Below are 20,048 nucleotides of genomic sequence, written 5' to 3'. Positions count from 1 at the left end.
TGATTTGGAATTTGTCCAGTGCACAGGGGAACCCTCTACCGGTAAGAGCATTGGGATCTTCAAGGACCATAGTGAGATAGGACCTTTGTCTCACATGTCATCCAAAAGACATCTCCTGTAGCACAGTGTCCCCATCACTGCTCAATGGCCTCCTGTTTGGTCCAGTGGGAAGATTGCCCCCTACTGGCTCACTATCACCACTTCCAGCAGAAATCTGTTTTTTTTTTCCCCGGGATATTTCCCTTTCAGGGAATAACCACATCTAGCCTGTGAGTCCCAGAGAAAATCAAAGGTGTCAAGCAAAATGGACTAAGGGTCATTGAGGGCCCAACTGAACGCTGTCTACTGGTCTCCACAACAAAAGAGCATTTTCAACCTCCCAATCCAAATGAACTCAAACAAACCACACTCCTCCATTTGTCACAGATGTCTGTCACCCTCCAGTGTGCCGCCACGGGTCTTCTTTCCTTCTTTCCCCCTTTCCTGTCAGGTGTGCGCCTTTTTACGATTATCTGAAAGAGACGCTGCCTCTAGCTGCATGGCGACAGCAGCAGCATGTGCCACATCAAAGAAAAAAACAGAAAAGTGTGTGTGTGTGATGTGTATGTGCCCCAATCCTAACACATCACATGCAACATACAAAACCCAAAAAGAATAAATTTTTTCTTTTCTTATGTATAGCCCTGAAAGTCCTAATACATTGTGTAGGCAGATGTGCACATAGAAACAGAACATGCACACACAATGACTGTTTGAGAAAAACAGTGTTAAAACAAGGTTTGCCTCAGAAGAGCAGACTTATTGGGGTGAACAGGATTACAGTGAGAGAAAAACTTTAAATGGGAAACCTTTGCAACTGAGAAGAAACGGGAAGCGTAAAATCTTAGTTAGCAGGCAGCGATTGCCATCAATTACTGAGTAATTGTGAGCTTTAATAAGGTGTCATTCTGAAGGTTGCCTTCGTGACTCGCAAACGCTAATGACTGATTCGGCTGAAGGGAAGCTGATGTGATGTCATGCCCTTCTCCCGTCCCCAGCTCTGTGTCAGAATTACGCAGACGTGCAGAGGGTGACAGAATGCCATTCTCCCCTCATTAACACCAGCCAAACCACCGCTCGTCACATGCAACTCTGTGGAAAGTAGGATTGAACATCTGAGACCAGTCTGCTGTATGGTGCAGACTGTCAAATTAAATATGGTCTCATAATGGTTCAACCCCTGACTGACATTCAAAGACTATGTTGTATTGAACTGTAAGGTCCACAGAGACATCAATTTTCCTTTATTCTAAAATAATCTCTTTTTTCACAATAAGAAACAGAAATTTGCAGATCCATCTGTTTCTAGAGATTTGGGCTATTCTCTGTCATTACTGAATACCAATTAGCTGCAGCGTTACGCACTTTTTGTTGTAACAGCTAGCAAGCTAACTTGCTTGGTGCCGTAAATCTAGTTAACTAGCTGTCTGTCTGGAGTGCTACTTAATATTCCAGCAATAGGAATACAGACACTTCATTTTGAAGACTCCATGCCATACACAGGCTATTCCCCTCCAGCTCTTTCAAGTCATTCTTGCCTTCTCTTTAGAAAGCAAATTCACACCCTTGATGACACACCGACTTAGTTGTAGCTGACAGCTGATAAGCCAAATAAGCTGGCAGGTGAGAGCACTTGTAATGAGAAGATTTGAGTCACAAACTTTCCACCAGTAGCTAATCAGTGAACAGACACAATTAATGTGTCTAACTTTTGATTCCAGTTTTAAAATGAATGAAACAATCGAATATGATAAAAAAAATTTGAAATGTATCTTGTGCATTTTGCTTACTATTCCACACAAATTAGGCTACTGGAAAACAACAATGTACAATTTGTTGGGGTCAGGGTTGGTATGCTTTGGTTATTTTAGTAATAGTTTGCTTCACTCATGTTTCAGTGTGGTGGATATGCTATTGCTTGGATAGCGTAAATGCACATGCTGTATGGCGAAATGTTACGGTTGAAATGTAAAGGCATAATTTGGTATTATTTTTCCACTTTTCATTTAAAACACATGTACTGGAAGTGAAAACTAAAGTAGTAGTGAAGAGCAAACTTAATTTAAATGATCAGTATAAAGTACACATCATTTTTGCGAGTCATAACTACATGCTATACTAAGAAGGATTCGTTTAATAAAAGGTAAAAAAAAATTCTTAGAACTATAAAAACGTATTGTAGAAATCATTAAAATATGAAATAATAAATTCAGGCTATATGTTTACCATGAAAACAAATAATAATAATATCGAACATAGTTCGCAACATACCCGGTATGCACATTGGGTCTCAACTTTTAGGATTTGAGGACAAGACAGGAGTGCTGTACCCTCTACCGGAAATCTAACACGTCACTGTTTAATATCAGCTGGCTCTCACCCGACAACCGACATCAACTGATAACAACAGGTGGCGCTACGTACCTGCGCAAACGCAACACAACTCAGAACATGTATATCCATGTCAGAGTACCAGTAGCTGTACAGTTAGCAGCAACGATTTTATTCGTCTCTTGATCTTTAAACTGCATTTATCTCTGAGATATATAAAACCGAAGCTGCTAACAAGGATACAGTAGAGGTACATTTGTGAATGAATTATTTTTGTATGCTAACTATTTGTGTGTCTTTGTGTTGCGCTTGTTGATTCCCTCTGGAAAACTTCTGCACAGCGCTTTGTGACAACTGGGTTGTAAAATGCGCAGGATTAAGTAAATCTTAGCTAAATGTTCACCAAAATTCGAGTGCTCTTGGGGGCATTTCTGATACCTGTATTGCAGGACCAGATTGTATATATATTTTACGCAGTAGAGCGTCGCATGAGCGCAAAACCTTTTACATGGGTTTAATTTTATCACTAATTCGTGAAGCTGGAACTTTTTAATGTAATTTTTGTACTTGATTCTTTTTTCATGATTTTTTTTTGTGTGTACCCGAAATTTCATTTAATTTTTTTCTGTTTGTTTCTATTTAGGAAAACCTCTGGGACAATTTGGTTGTAAAATTCACAATATTCAACAAATGTTGCTGTAGCAGACATAAGAAAACTCCGATGGCCTACGTACATAGCCTGCGCTGTTTCCCTATAGTTCCATAACTTTCAATCCATTCCACTTCCACAATGGTCATTGCTAAGGTGCGTCGAAGTACAGTACAGTAGTTTATATAGAAAAAAGTGCCTCCCACCTGTCAGTCACTCAGGCCTTGCGCTGCTATTGGCTGGTGGGTGAGGAGTGGGGCGAGAGGATCCACCCACGGGCAGATCTGCGCGTTTTCAGGTTCGCTTTCCAGTGATTTGCGAAGCCTTTGCGGAGGCAGTGAGCGCACGGGGGAGCGGCAGTGTACGACAGTGGCGCTGCGCCGCGAACTCTGCGCCACAGACAGTCTGGCTGTTGGTTTATCACTGCGCTTCAGCAACAGCACCGCGCCGTGCAGCAAACAGACCCTCGCGTCTTTAAGAGCAACATGCTCACGCTGTGGATTTTAAAACTCAGCGGTAGCAGAAGGGCAGTCTGGGTCAAAGTCATGATCGGAATCTGGCGGAACTAGCCCAAGTGGAATTACTCCGTACCCCCCAGTTTTTGGACATTGTTTTTGTGCCGTGGGTCTCAAGTGGATGCAGGTTTTTCACCGTGTTTTTTTTTCCAGTGATTGAACTGTGAAGTAGATATTGTTGGGTTGACGAAAAGCGTTTTTTGTTGGATGTAAAACAATAAAGATTTGATTTCTCCCCTCTCCCCTTTCCTCACCTTCAACATGACTTCTCTATCTGGGAATAAAGACAAAGTGACCACCAGAAGCCGCAAATATGGGGTATGTTTGATTCAACAGTGTTGATAGGATAATAATAATAATAATAATAATAATAATAACAATAATAATAATAAAACTGAGGATGTCTGTTGCCAGCATTCTAAGATTCCATACACTGAGATTTTAGTAATTTAGTTTTTGCCCAAAGCCATTCATTACTGCGACAGCCAAGTAAATGTATATAATAATTAAAACACATCACTATACACGTGAGAAATACCTTCATAGCTGTGCCTCGTGGCTATCAGAATAATTTAGTGGTGTGATTTTGTACTGAGCCCCAGGCAATGCATTTGTTTGCTTTATAGCTGTGGTGCGTTTTGGCTAGGTGTGCTTTATCGCACATGCAACTCTCAGACTGTATTTTTCTCGTGTTGAAAAAGCCGTATACATAAGGCAATGCGTTTTTTCAACAGATCACAGATGCTTCTCCCACCAAATCGGCCTCGTTTTCTCCCGAGACATGGTACCGCAAGGCTTACGAAGAGTCCCGGACCGGTAGCCGCCCCGCCCCTGAAGGTGCCGGTTCAATGCCCGGTTCGTCTGGAACGCCATCGCCTGGATCAGGCACCTCTTCTCCTGGATCGTTTTCCGGCTCCCCCGGCACCACGTCCCCAGGAATCGGCACAGGTTCACCGGGATCTCTAGGCGGTTCCCCCGGATTCGGCACCGGATCACCGGGTTCGGGCAGCGGGAGCTCGCCAGGGTCTGACCGAGGGATTTGGTGTGAGAACTGTAACGCTCGGCTGGTGGAACTGAAGAGACAAGCGTTGAAACTGCTCATACCCGGACCGCTCTCCAGCAAGGTATGCGTGGCTGTTTACCACAGATAACAGTGTTGCGCGTTGGTTGCTTGTTGTGCCATGTCTGAGAAGAAGTTCCTGATAATTAGGGAAAGTATCTTAACTGATGTGTTTCACACAAGTCAGACGCTTTCTCGCCAGCACACCCCAAATATCCAAGAGTAAAGGGCTTTGCTGTGAGTAACAAACACACGCTATGTGCGCTTCTGAAAGGATGCCCTTAGCGCATTGTGACAGGTCACTTGATATTGCGCTTTTGATCCTTACGTTGAAAAATGCAATATTCCTCCGATGGCAAAAGAACCAGAACGTTTTGCATGTGCACCTCGTGCGTCTGCATAACATCCCTCTCCGTTTCTATCATGTGGCGTAAAAAGCAGTATTAAGAAGAAGAGCTGTTTTACAGTCTGGTTGCGCGTTTGAAATTAAAGGAGTTTTTTTAACAGCATATTGCTTGGAGTTGGTGTTGATGTTAGTATTTGTGACACAGTTCAGTTTCTTTTAATCATTGACTGACTAAAATGAAAGGTGATTTATAGCATTTAATAACGAAATTTAAAACACCCCCATACCTGAATTAAAGCAGATCGATATGAAAAAACAACAACATTCTAAATCCCACCCCCACCCGAAATACCCAGCTGACCTGCCACTTTTAGATCAAATTAAGGTGCCAAGGACTTCTGAATTCATGACGCGCGTGCATTGTCCTAAACGAGGATTGGATTACAAAACAGCATATTTGGTATTCCCAACTGGGAGAGTTAGACATGTATTTCAGATAGAATCTGGTTACATCTATACAAACATACCATGTCGTTATACTCCACTGCCTTCAAGTGGATTAATTCACGTCCGGAGAGCCCAATGTCCAGAAGAGAACGGGGTCTCTGCCTAGTAAAGGTTCAATTTCGCAAAGTAGGTAATACGAGTCAGAAAAAAGAACAGAACGATGGCTACTGAAACAAGACTCCCGCATCTGGACCATAAAAATATCGGAAATCTTGTTCATCCACGCACATTGACCAAATTTATTTAAATTCCTTAATACCTTCCGTGTCTTGTCGTACAAACCTACTGCATAAAACACCTGAGACTCATTTGCTCATCAAAGGAAATTATTGCTTTTGCATTTGCGTTCCTACATAAATTCAAGAGATTGCAGTCTGTGACTGTCTGTAGTTTAGTTTATTAGATGGTCATTAGTTGAGCGAAAAGGTTTCTGTATCTCCGTGGGCTGACAAAGCGCAGCCCCCTCCCTTAAGAACAGCAATAAACGATTACTGTTGTGTTTGTGTTACCTTAATGAAACACAGACTCGTTGTTTTTACAATTTGGCGGTGAAAGCAATTTTGCAGCATTTTCTAAGCACGTCGCAGAGCTTATTCAACCTTGCCAAGTGCCCCCGTGTTGTCGGGGTCAGGGCATTGCCAATGTAATCAGGGGCGTAAAAGTTAATTGGTAACAAATCAGAGCATTCTGATCGGCGTTACGCAGTGAGCTGGTACCGCAAACTCCGCACGAAAAAACCTCTGCATTATTAGCCTTCCAGCCCTGTAGCTGCTTGAAAATAAAGAGCAATAAACTACAGCGGCGAAACGCCGAGGGGGAGGGGGCGCTGCCCGTAATGGAATTCCAGTTAACGCTGCACAATTATGCGCCTGTTCTGCTCGTGCAGATTATTCTTTCTTTGCGCTCGGAAACTCTCACTTTATGTTTTGTTCACACACACCACGAAATGCAACTGCGCGTGCTGCCGCTGAAATGATAACTTAAGAATCCAACCCCAGAACAGAAGAAAATGTGGAAAAAAGGCGAACTGTGTGATTACAAAGATGTGTGCATCATGCCGATGTTACTGCGTGTGAGAGGAGGGATCCTACTAAAACGGTCGCGCTTACAAAAGAGTATGTTTCGTTCAGCATTGCGTTAGATAAATCCGGTATGAGTATCACAATCATAATTTTTCCCCACACGTCAGTGCTGGCGTTGATTTTATTTTTCACAGAGGGTCATTACCAGCGGTGCGGGCATTGACACTCATCGGTCTTTCTGCAGGGCAATGCAAATAATACTAGCCAGAAGTCCGGCTGGATTTAGTGCCACGGGAGTGATTTTGCTGTGGTTGAGAGGAGACTGGACCAGAAGGGTCTCAGAACAGTTACTCAGCGTGGAGACAGGGGGCGCTCTTTTGTAGCGCTGCTCTCCATATCTCATTAAGATCTCCACAAGTGCATTACAGTGCCATTTACAAACGCAAGATATTTAACTCTCTATCACAGTAAATTTTACCTGCTTATCTTTATTTATTGATCCAACAGACAAACTCTGAACACGTTTTGTGTCGGTTGTGTTGGTAAATGTGTTCATGTTCATCTTCTTTACAGTATTTAAGAATGAAAATTGTGCTCTGAAATCATATTACCTATACTTATAGTAGGCCTATACTTATTTATTGTCAAAAATGTTCTCACTTGTAGTTAATGCTTTTATTACTATGTGTTACGCACAGCTTTTGTATTCAGGTCTGAAATGCTTTCATATGTCACCACAAAGCTTTTTTTTTTTTTTAATTCCTCCCCACGAGAATGTCAAATCACATTCATGATTGTAGTGTTGGCATTAACACAGAGATCTGTAGACATTTATCTGTGAGGGTCTCTTGCCTGCTGATGTATGAATCAAAATGTAATTAGGTGCATGAATGCAAGGAAACAGGAGGTATCTACCCTATGTGCTCTGCACTCATTTTCGAGGGTTTAACCCACAAGCTGCACTAGAAAGGAGGGGGCTACCTCTATCGTTCCTGGCCTCCTCTCGCGCACCCCTTAATGATAACAGCTTGAAAAGCATGAGCTGGAGGCCTGCAGTTATAATTCCTTTTCCTATAAACGGAGAACGCGAGACTGTGCTACTGGAGAATTTTAGGCACTTTTTACGCACCACGATGGGTGCTGAGACACAGCAGAATCAGACCTGCTGGCTCTAATTAGGGTTGCTCCGCAGTCACATGTGCTGTTTCTTGTGCTTTTTAAAAAAAAAAAATTCTTTCAAACTGGTTGAAAGGAAAACATATTTTCGGGAATCTCTGTATTTCATATTCCTTGACTCAAAGCGAGTTAGCACACTTCTCCCGCTGGCGAATCTGGGGGCTTAATTCTGCAGTCTGCTCACGGTGGGAGACTGCTGCGTGTGTACGGATCAGCAGATCTTATGCCTGGTGTTGATAACGGCACCACATGATTTTCTCAGAGCAGTTGTTTGCCAGCTTTAGTTGAAGGGAGTCAGTGATGAAGTGATGAAGGCCTCGCTCCTCATCCAAGCCTTCTAGTGCTGGCAGTACTTTGGGGGGGGAAGCAGGTTGGGTATTTAAATAACTGTGTTTCTGTGTCAGGTTTTCATCACGCTTGTAATCACAGTGTTTGAACCTCTTTCAGCCGGGTCAGAAATGGGAAATTGAACGGAAAAGCAGTGGGTGGTGAATTCACGCAAGGCTGAACCGATCATAAGTGCATATTGGTACTTCAGAAGAAGCACCAACATAGCTACATTGCTAGAACATGGGACAAACATTACTGCTACATTTTGGTTGGTATGGCACAGCCTCTTAAAAAAAAATGAATACTCCTTTTTCTCAAGGGGGCCTGACAAACAGATGTCTCTTCTCTCGCCCCCTCCTTGTGGGAGAGGCAGAAGTCATACCGTTGTTGTTTTTTTCACCTTGCTTCTGATGAATAGCTTTGGGTTAGCGCTGCCACGGCTCAGGCTTGGGGCGTTACGTTAGCTTGCACCTTTTATTACAGTCAATGCCAGCTGCAAGCAAAGGAGCCGGTGATTAAAGTGGAATGGGAAGGCGGGGAAGGCTGAGGGAGGGCTGCTGAGTGAGCATAGTATGGGGTATTGGGGAGCGGTTTTTGTAGGGCTGGAATATGGAGCCAGAGGCTAAACCCGTCACCTGGTTGTTGGGCTACAATTACTTGACCTTCCTCCTCCTGCTTGAGCTGCAGTGACCCAGTCACATCCCTTACAGCCACACCTTTCTGTAAGGGTGGGGACACATTTGGGGAGAATGGGGCTGTAGAGAGCACTGCTGATGATAACAAGTATGGGCTTCGGTGCCAAGGACAGATGTAAATAGATGTCCACTTCAATCACAAGTTCATGGCAGCTTGGCACATGTTACAAAGAAAATTATATTGTGGTTCTCAGTGAGAAAAGGCCTGTGAAGTGTTGTGCGCCTGGAAAATTGGATCTAAAGAACACATTATAAGTTTAAGTCTATGAATCATACCTGAGAAAGCACTGCTTTTCTGTGTTCTAACTGAGAACTGGCATTGTTAGGCTTGTACAAATGAACAAATCTTTCGACCATCTAGGTATTTGTTAGGTGACAAAAAATGAAATGTTAAAAACATTGTTTGTGACTCCCAAGTATATCAGTGGAAAAGGTGCTCTCCTTCAGCACAAGCTGAGCTCTGTGGCTTGGGTTTTAGCCCAGCTGAGGATGACCAGAATCCCACAGCAACAGAACCAATCGTCTTTGGTGTGGGTATGGAGCCGGGGCTTGCTGCTCTCAGACACCCTGCGATTTGTCAGAGGCCTGTCAGCGGAGTAGTGCCTATCCTCTAATGAGAGCCCATTCTGTCGGCTTACAGTACAAGGAACAGCCATTGGCTACGTGCGAGTGTCTCACGGGATTGCATTCGCGTCTCCTCAACACTCCTCCGCGAGTGCGGAGATGGTTGCAGTGAGGCAGGCATACTACAGTATACAATTAGCAATTCCAAAAATAGGGTTAGCATAAAGGCGAAAGACATAAAACTATAGTGTTTTTTGCTGCTCTGCACGGTGTTACCATCTAGAAAAACACAAACCAGCCAGGGCCGCAGGATTCAGCCACTGTGAATGGAGTCTCTGTCCAAAAAGTAGTAAAGCTGTACGTTAGGATGCCCCCATGACATTTCATTTTATGTGGAAATCTGCACATATTCATGGAGTTGATGTTTTGCTTGGTGTGATCTTCAAATGATTTGTTGATGAAGGGGTCTGGACTTGAGACATCAGCACTCAGGTGGAAGAACAGTGTTCTATTTTGCACAGCCCCGAACCACACGTGTGCCTGCATAATTTTGTATCAAGAATGCATCAGGTACTGATGTTTGGGGCTGTATTTCTGAAAATACTGTGAGATGCCTAAGTGCAGAAGATGTCTCAAACCCCAGTACCATTCTTCTGATCAGGACGGTCTGTCACTGAGACGGCTCCAAGGCAGACAAGAACTCTTGATCAAAGGAAAAGGAATGATTCTTACATTGTTCTGTGTAACTGAATAAATTAGTGTGGTACAACGCCAGCATGGTAGGTATTAGGCCCAGCTGTGAAGCCGAGCTCCCCCCCCCAGGGGGTCCAAACCCGTGCACTAAAAAAAACGAACAAACCACAGCGCATTCCCAAGCGTGTGCGTAATCGGCTCCTTTGCAACCCGCGCTACACAGCCGCTACATGACCAACGCAAGGTGAATACATATTTCCCACTCACACACTCCTTATGTCTCTCGGGCGGAGGCATTATCATATAAAGAGGTCGCTTCATCAACATGGGGCGCGGGATTGATGGGAAGGGGGGGGGGGGGGTTTCGCTGACGGCGGCTGAATTCCGAGCATGAGACACAGTTTTTTTGTACCGCTGCGCTGGCGTGTGGATTGGTGCCCCAGCACTGTGGAAGTGTGTCACTGGGACAGGCTCGGCGGCGTGCCAGGGTGTGAGCTTTACGACATTCCGAGAGCCGGGGCGGGAGATGCGGAGACCGCCTCCCAGAAACCCCTCCCTCCTCATCCCTGAACATCAGGCATTTTAAGAGCAGAAGAGAGCAGCCTCTTCAAGGAAAATGTCTTCCTTTTCTGTCCTTTTGCTGTTGATTTGATGTGGCAGACATATTTTCTGTGTGTCACATCATTAATGGGGTTTCTTCCCCCCGCGATGAGAAAGCGTTGTTTTCTCTGCTGATTACTATGCATAACAGCAGGGACCAATCGTGTGTCCCTGCCGAATTAATCATGGAACACAATAAACCCATGCTCTGGTCTGTTATAGCTGCTGAAAGTGTGATCGTTTTGCTAATCGTCCCCGGGTCTTGGTGTCATTAAACTAAGCAATGATGCGATCAGCTAAAAAACACGTAATAATGATTGCTTGAGACACTGACCCTTTAAACTCTCAGTCAATTAACTAGCAATTAATAGTTATTAATGAGAATAATCTTTATGTTGACTAATCTGATAGTACATATCTTCAATCATAATTTACCTGACAGAAGGTGAACAATGCAGGCCAGGAATCATGTTCCCCACAGGTGATGTCTCTGTGATGCTCATCACTACCTAAAGAGATGGGAGAAGGGATGAGGAAGATCATGGAGAACTGGTATTGTGAGGTGAAGAGGATGAACAGGAGGATGAAGAGGAGGACAAGGAGGGTGCGGAGAGAGAGGGAGGGTGGAGAAATAAAGAGCCGAGAGGACAATGATGAAGACTACAATATAGCAAGAGATGAAGAGGAGGGTGAGGAGGACAAATTTGTCCGCCCCATTGGTCGGACTAGAGGTGGGCATATATGAACAGTTCCTAGGTGTTGCCCTGGTGGGGGCTGAGCCATACTTGCATGGCCCCTGTGTAGCAGGTACATACCTTGTCACTCCTACACTATCTATAATTGTTTGACTAAATTACTCGTTAAGCTGTTAGAAACCGGCAGTGTGCTGTAGTGGGTCATTTCTTTTGTTTCTGAGGGTTTGAATGGGGTGTCAGACCTTTGAGGTGTATGAATTTCTGGTGCTGGAATGCAGCTGTGCACATTTCCATAGAAATAGGAATAATATAAATTATATATGTCATGATGGATATGTGAAACTGTTGAACAGGTTATGAAAAAATGAAGGAATTTATTCATTCAGGCCTTGTTACTGTGGTCATTCATGTCGTGAACAAAAAATGATTGATTCCTAAATTGATCGGTAAGAAGAAAAACTTCTCTTTAGATCAGATATTATCATTATATTATCATGTCACAAAGTTAACGTCTGGATGGGAATCATGTCATACTTATGTCTGTCATGTCTAACTATATACACAGAAATGCTGAGAGACCGTAAGTTTGCCTGTGAGCAGAGAAATGTTGAAAAATGTGGTCTGAAAAAGAATTTTCAACAGTTTTGTATTCTGTGTACGTTTTTGTAATTCAGCATTGAGTTGTGCAGTCGTGTGATAAGAATTATTAACTGGAGAGTGCTGGAAAAACAGCAGATAGCATCTCTGTCTCTAACCACATAATTCTAACAAAGCAGAGTAATTGTGCTGGCAAGTAAGATGCAGAACTGGATGCTGATGAAAGACAGGTCTGTGTTTTTGTTTTTCTGAATGTGGGCATGTTAACCTGACATACAGTGGAATGTGTGTTAAAGGGAATAATACACAAGTGGGAATAGTTTTCCATCAATGAGAGCAATACCCCCCCCCCCCCCCCCCCCACACACACACACACACACAAACACAAACACAAACACAAACACACACACACACACACACACACACACAGCAGACAAAAATATAATTCTCCCTCGCCCTTTCTCTCTAGTTCTTACACTTTTTGTTTTTTCTCTCCCTCCCTCATTTTATAACCCTACACCCCTGTCTCAGAGCCTCCTTCTTTTTTTCTCAGTTTCTTTTTTCCTCCTTCAGTCTCTCTTTGCACCCCCACTCTCCCTCTCTCCTGTCTGAACCCTGACTCTCTGAACTGATTTGATTCAATCCCCTCTTTGGTTTCTCTTTCTCCCTCTCTCTGCATCTTTCACTCTCTCTGCCCCTATCTCTCTCTCTCTCTCTCTCTCTTCCCCTATCGCTCTCTCTCTCTCCCTCTCTCTCTCTCACTGTGTGATGAACCATAAACCCAACTGTCCTCGCAGCCGGCATGTCATTTAGGGAAAAATAACAAAGGCTGCTCTGCACAGCCGAATAAATATAGATGTAAAAGACATCTGGCCTTTTTCAACAGCCCTTTCCTTTTTAATTACAGTCTCCAGTGCAGGAATGCTCACAGCTAGCCTGAGTTCCTGTGTGTGCGTCTGTGTGTGCCTGTGTTTCTGTGTGTGTGTGTGTGTGTGTGTGTGTGTGTGTGTGTGTGTATGCGCATACATTTGTGTATGCATACGTGTGCATGTGGTTGCCTGTCTGTGCTTGCGCGAGTGTGTACACATATTTCCGTTTATGTGCACCTTTGTCTGCATGCACGTGTGTGTGTGGGTGTGTACATGCATATGTGCGAGCCTAGTTGTCTTCTTTGTGTAATAAATACTTTAAAATTTACCGTGTCTTGTCTCGCCATTTTTTTATTTGCCGGCAGTGCCGTCTAACCCCTTTTGTTCACTCTCCTGACCTTAGGCAGGTTCGTGACAATGGGAATGTGTTTGTCTGTGCTTCCATGAATGTGTACATGTTTCTGTTTATGTGTACCTTTGTCTGCAGGCACATGCGTGGATATGTGTGTGTGCTTGTGTGTGTTTTTGCATGGCAATGCTCTTGAATAAACATGATACTACTTGAAAGTGGAAATCTTTCCCTGTACAAATAGCAAGGTATATCCAATTTTGTTACTATGGAGATAGTGGCGTGCTGCTTTCCTTTTCCCCCACCTTCCTTCTGTTAAAGCCGAGCGATTTAACAAAACAATCCCGAATGTCACAGATGTTAGTCACATCTGCCCTCTGCTCACCGTCCTGTTCTCTTCGAGGAACGAGGGACAGCTTTGTGTCTCTTCTCCTCATACGTGTCATGGTGCCGCTCCCTGCTTCAGTCGCTGATTCATTTAAGAACCAGCCAGTTCACCTGACGCGGCCTGAACGGAGTCTTGAACAGTAAAGGGTTCAATCAGCAGAAGCCAAACACCATACGCAGAATGTGTGTGTCAAGGTTTGGCAGACTCATGAATGGTTATGGCAACGTGTTGCTTTAGTTACTGGGTTGTTAACCGTTAGGCTCTGGCAAAGGTGTCAGTTAAGAAAAGCAGATATCATTGGTTAATGCCAATTCATGACTGGCCTTTTTGTGTGACTCATTAGAAAGAAACTGGAAGGGATGCAAATTTGGAAATGAATATTGATGCAAATAATATGTAAAAACAGCAGTGGTTCTGCCCGCCTATGGCAGTGCTTGGTCACCGAACGTCTTGCTTGTTGTCATGCAGTGAGAAAACATGAATTATTATTTTTCCCCTTGCTTTAAAAGCTGCACCATGAGTTTGCATCTGCCGCAGCTCTGTGAATACCACTCTGCCATCTCTCTCTCCCCAGTTCTTTCCCAGGGCAGAAGCTACGACTGAATTCACATTATCCCTGTTTGGTTCAGTAACTTTCTGACCTAATTTCAGCAATAACTCCTTCGTCATAAAAGTTTCATGACATAAATTAAAACTCCTCACCAGTGTATTTTGGGATATATTTAAAAAGGAAGAATTTTGCGTCGGAAAGTGTTCTTATCTATTAATTGGATGGTGGCACAAAGAAGATTTGGTTGTTATTTTGTTTCAGCGCCCTGCAGTGTGTTTGGGAACAGACTGTAAGCATAAACGGCGCTATTACTGTTGGGTTATGTCAATATTGGGAGGGGTGGCTTTCAAGCGAGGAGTAAGGAGATCTGTCATCAAAGGATTCTGGGAAAGAATGAGAAACAAAGGACTTTATTGGATGAATTAATTATGAGTGCTTTATGTTTGTGTTGAGGTGTGCATTTAAATGAGTAAATTGGGATGGATTTGGCACAGCTAAGCCGTGAGGAGCTGATTCTTCCTCGTCATATCAGTTGTTGCTCCGCCTTGTATGCCATTGCAGTAGCGCCCTGTGGCCACAAGGCTTGTTTTTAACCCTTTAGCTCCACATATTCTGATGTCAGCAAGAGCTGAACAAATTTAAACACTTTCTCTCACACACACACGCACAAACACACACATACGCAAGCATGCATACATGCACACACACAGACACATGCACAGATGCATTTGCACACACACACATGCACAAACACTTGTACAGACACATGCATGAACGCATATACACACAGACACACTCACGCACACACTCGTGTGTGTAGTGGTAGGTGTCCAGACTATGCTGCTACCACAGGAGTCGCCTGGAACACAACGGGCTGTCGCTGCCATGGTAACAGACACCCTGACGCTAGCCTCTTCTATATAAATAAATAAACTATCAGGTTAAATTGATCTCTCTCTCCCTCCCTTCTTCTCTCCCTCCCTCCCTCGTTCCGAGGTTGTCCCTCTCCAGGTGTCTTTAATCCCTAAATTCCTGATCTCCTCTCAGCGGTTCAGAACGGTATGTTCCTCTCTCTCTGTAGGGGCAGGCCTTCGACCCGCATGACAGCAAAAGCTCTTCTGGGCTTTAAGGCCTTGCCTCTCCCCCCCACTGTTACCCAGAGGCCAGCGTGAATGCTCCCAGCGGGCCTCAGGTTTGCGTGTCTGTGTATATGCTCTCAAGGCCTGCCTCTATGACGTTCACTGCTGCCCTGTGGTTCTCAACATCTATCACACTGTATGGATTGATGTGTGTGTCAGTATGTGAGTGTGTGCGTGTGTGTGAGGGTGTGTGTATGCATGAGGTTGTATGTATGAGCGTGTGTGTGCGCATGTTTGTGTATATTTGTGTGAGTGTATGTGTGCAGGTGTGTATGTGTGTGTGTGTGTGTGTGCGTGCGTGAGATTGTGTGTATGAGTATGTGTGTGTACACATTGTGTTCTCTCGGAGCGTGAACGGTTGTAATCCGGCTGGCGGGCAATCTGAAGGGAATCATTAGGTCGTCGCATTGTTAGCGGGAGGCGGGGCCTGTAGGTCGAGCGCTGGTGCCAGGGCGCGCCTGGGGGTAGGGAGGGCGAGGCGTTAGATCTGCAGCGGATCGGCGTTTATGTTATTATCCTGCTGGAGCGCGTGTGTGTACCAGTCTACTGCGCCGCATAGCAGACGAGATTACCCAGGCTCGCTTACCTGGTTTACGTTTCTGTTACAGCCTGATAATTTTTACTGGAGAGAATAACACTGCAGAAATCCCCCCCCCCCTCAGGTCACATGTCCAGACCCCCTTGCCCGCCTGTCCGCAACCCCGCTGAGTGTCTCTGACTGAGAACATCTGAAGCGTCCGTCTGCATGAACTCAACTGTCTGAAGGAATTCCGTGCTATGCAAGATGCAAGAGCCATAATCTGCCATGGACGAAGACCCAGCTAAACTGACGAGCTGTGTTACACCTTAATGACTCACTGGATGTGAAAAACGAACCTGAGAACAGTCATACCCCAGGATCCTGCGATAACCCCGAGTGGGGGTGCTATGGTCCTCCATTTTTAATGACCCAATCTGTCACAAATCCTAAACAGAGGGGACATGGATTTCTTCATCTTAAAGAAGTTCTTTAGACACAAGGTGAAGGTGTGAACCTGCCAACCTCTGATCAGAGACCATGGCAGATACTCAGACTGTGGAATACATTTTTCTCAATAGGAGCAGTTACTACTGTAACGGTGTACCAGGAGAGTTAGGTTGCAATCATACGAGGCCGTCATGGGGTATGAATACCTTTACCTGCCTTGTCTCTCTTGTTTTCCCCATCCCTGTGAGAAAGGGCTGTGTGTGTGTGTGTGAGTGTGTGTGTGTTTCTGTGCTTGTGTCTGTCCATGTATGTGGATGTGTCTCGGCCCCTGCTGCTACACTAATCATAGTGTTGTTCGAACAGTTAAGGGAATGAGCGGGACTGTGTTCAGTGCGGTATTGATTAGGGAAGGGGGGGGGGGGGGGGGGGGGGGGTCAAGGGTCATCATGCAGTCAGATTAGCCTGTTTGTACTGGAGCCTCTCAGATCACTGTGCGTCAGCATTGTGATTGAGGAGCTGTGGCCTAAGCCCCCTCTGCAGGACACTATGACTCTAAATAACACTACAGCTAGTAGTCTGAAATGGTCTCACATTTGTCAGTAAACTAGTTCAAATAATGGCTCTTTTTTATGTAATGCAATAACTTTTTGTACATAAATCCAATATTCCTCTCTATCTATAAATGAAACTGACAGAAATATTCACTGTGAAAGAAATGTAACTCACTGAAATTTACAGTTTAATATCTGAAGTCATGTTAAATTTATTGCATGAATTCATTATTCATGAATACAAATGAATTAATGCATTTAATGTGAATGTTATAACTTTTTGGGTGTGAATATCACTGTGTCTGGATGTGTACATGTGTGCGTGTGTGTATTTGTGTGTGCCTGTGTGAGAGTGTAGGTATATATGCGTTAGTGTGTATGCGTGGCAGTTTGTGTAGCAATGTTTATGCATGTACAGAATGCGTGAGTGTTTGTGTGTCTGTGTGCATGCCTGTGAGTGTGTGTGTGTGTGCATGCCTGTGAGTGTGCGTGTGTGTATGTGTGCATGTGTCTGTTTTTATGCGTGAGTGTGAGTGTGCGTGTATACGCGCATGTGTGTGTGTGCATGCGTCTGTTTTTATGCGTGTGTGTGTGTGTGTATGTGGGTGTATGTGTGTGTGTGTGTGTGTGTGTGTGTGCGCGCGCATATGTACACATGTGAGGCAGCCCTTACGTCAGAGTGGAGAGTAAGGTCAGGATATGACAGGAGCTCTGTAGTGGGTAAATACAGGCTGCTGAATCACTGATGGGGAAAGGGGAGACCATAGGACAGGAACACATTACAATAAGAGCCATGGGCAAACCACATCAGGCGGCTGTGGGCGGTTCAGACAGGGACACAGCGCTCCTCAGCTGTGCAAACACCGAATAAGCGTATTCCTCTATTACGCCTGGAGATAAGACAACGACATGGGCAGTGTAAAAATGAATTTAACACAAGCAAATGAGATATTAGGGACTGTAGTTGCAAGCAAAGTTTCTGCCTAGCCCTATTTCAAGAGAGATGAGTGTGCAGAGAATCCTTAACTCTCCACGTATTTCTCTGTCTAACATCCTCCTTTGCCTCTCTCTATCTCTCCGGTCTATTTTTGTCTCCTTCTTCCTATTCTGGTTGACCCCAGTAGACTCAACTATTTGGGAATGTTATTGTCTCTCTGGTGACGGTAGTTTCCCATTGGCTACACAGCCAAATTGTGACTCCCCCTGGGGGCCTCTCCTGCTGTGAACTGTTCATGCTTAAACATGGATACAAATAAAGACCTGCCTTCAACTCCACTGTGCCCCCCCACCCCCAACCCTTCTTCCCACCTGAACAACAGCTGTCCCCAGGTGTGTGGCCAGAGTCAGAACATGGAACTACACCATCTGGATGTCTCACACACCATTTCCTCTGCTCAAATGGCTCATACAGCTCTCTGATTGGTTCTCTCAGCAGGCAGCGCAACAAGCAAAAGGCCTCCATTCAATCCAGTGCCAATGTGCTTTAGGCTTAACTTTCAGTTAACAGAAGCATTAACAAAGTATTTTAGTTATTCCTGTGTTACATAATGCTACGGTTTAAGAGGAGAACACGATTAGTGAGAAATGTTTTGCAAGAAATGAGATCTTAAGCACAAATCCTTTGCTGAAGATCAGGGACAACGGCCGCAGGTTGAATACAGGCCAAGAAGAGGTTTTGATTTTTCCTGTTCTCACAGAAAAAAAGAAGATGAGGAAGAGGAACAAGACAGAGAAAAAAGAAGATAAAAGAGAGAGAGAGAAGGGGAGGGAGAAGGACGGAAGTTATTCTGGAGAGTGTAATTATCTGAGAAGTGTAATCTTGCTGCATTACTTCACTGAAGTCGGTAAACCAGACACATCTAAATTTAGCAAAGAGCAGCTCCTTTAGTGTCTTCAAGGAAAGCATCTTTTCTTCTGGGACTGATAAGATAACTCAGTCCACTCTGAGATTCACTTCCTTGTGAAACTGCCGTTCAGAGAAGTTTACAGTTTGTGGAACATTGCTGGCCAGTCTTCCAATTTACACCAATGTTCTAGTGTACAATTCTTGTGAGGTTGTAAGCTGGCAAGGACGGTTTCTGCTGATCACTATTACCAGGTTTCAAAGAAGTTAGTCACTGAGTTATTTAGTTCAGCATGAAAGGGGCAGTCTGGTCAAATAAACTCTGGTCTATAATCCTATGTTGGGGCAGCAGAGTGGCATGGTGGTAAGGAACAGGGGTCATAACTGAAAGGTTGCCGGTTCAATTCCCCACACAGGCACTGCTGCTGTACCCTTGGGCAAGGTACTTAACCCAGAATTACTGCAGTAAAAATCCAGCTGTATACATGGGTTAAAACTGTAACCTACATGTATGTAGGTTGCTTTGACTAAGGTTGTCTGCTCAATGAAAATAGTGTAATGAACAGTTTGCAGGAAAACATTATAATTTTTGATGTCATCAGCTGTTTGGAGGGCTGCCATTCTTTGGCAGCACTGCTGTCAACGGTCAATGTAACGTAATGTTGCGTATATGTCACACAATCAAGTGTCAAATCAAATTACAGCTATTGGCTGTGAGGAGTGGCCCTTTAAATGGTAAGAAAGCCCAACTTTTTTTTTAAAGATGAGAACAGAGGGTGTCACCTGCCTTCAGATCCCCTGTTTTACAAGGCACCTAAATCCATTAATCCGCAAAAATCAAAGGGGTGAGGAAAAGGACATGCAGCACTGAACGTGACGGGAGTGAAGGGTTAATTATGACATAAAGGAGAGGGCGGGGCATAAAGGCCAAGGGGTGGGGGGGGGTCGCCTACAGAAGAGATCAGTCTGGTGGGAAATGGGTTTGGGGGCATTTTGATAAATTTCCTGCCACTGTGACATTTCCTCCGAATGGCTGTTCCTGGCCTGGGGCAGTTCAGTCAGAATGGTGGGGTGGGGGAAGTAACAGTTTCTCAGTAGCTATGTTTCCATTAGAATGTCATAGACAATTTATCTTGGAGCACTAAAAAAAATGATTCCAGTCATAGATTATTATCGTGTGCAACCATTGGGGCAGGTATTGCAGCTGAAATCCCTTTGTCTGCAAGAAAGTAGAACCACGTGATCTGAGATCTGATTTTATCCTTCTTTGGAGAGGTGGTAGATGGTGGACGCAGTCGTGGTGCAGGGTGAGTTTTGCATGATTTGCAGTTGATTCCGTGAGGTGAGGTGTGCATTCAGGACATGCATTTAGTTTGCATTTTATCAGACTAACTACTGAAACACAGAAGGTCTAGCACTTTTATCAAGTTTACAGTTTTTTATGCACATTTTGTCGCCATCAGACAAGTCACACACTATTGTAAATGGACCATCTGAAGCTGCATAAATTCACTCCAATGGAAACACAGCTAGTGCCCAAACTCTCAACGTCATGCTGTCAAATGAGTTCTAC

General features: G+C 44.3%; 1 protein-coding gene across 1 annotated transcript in view; it reads left to right on the top strand.

The window, feature by feature from the left end:
• Nucleotides 1-3,348: 3,348 nt before the first annotated feature.
• The window catches only part of kif26ba (kinesin family member 26Ba), a 114,386-nt gene continuing 97,686 nt past the window's right edge, over nt 3,349-20,048 (top strand). The window contains exons 1-2 of the mRNA XM_036542006.1: nt 3,349-3,852; nt 4,269-4,658. Of these exons, the coding sequence (XP_036397899.1) occupies nt 3,796-3,852; nt 4,269-4,658 (447 nt within the window). The 5' untranslated portion in view covers nt 3,349-3,795. The remainder of the gene's footprint in view (nt 3,853-4,268; nt 4,659-20,048) is intronic.

This window comes from Megalops cyprinoides, chromosome 12, assembly GCF_013368585.1.
Source record: "Megalops cyprinoides isolate fMegCyp1 chromosome 12, fMegCyp1.pri, whole genome shotgun sequence".
NCBI classification, from domain to species: domain Eukaryota; kingdom Metazoa; phylum Chordata; class Actinopteri; order Elopiformes; family Megalopidae; genus Megalops; species Megalops cyprinoides.
Note: the sequence above shows the minus strand (reverse complement) of the source record. Positions and strands in the feature narration are given on the sequence as shown.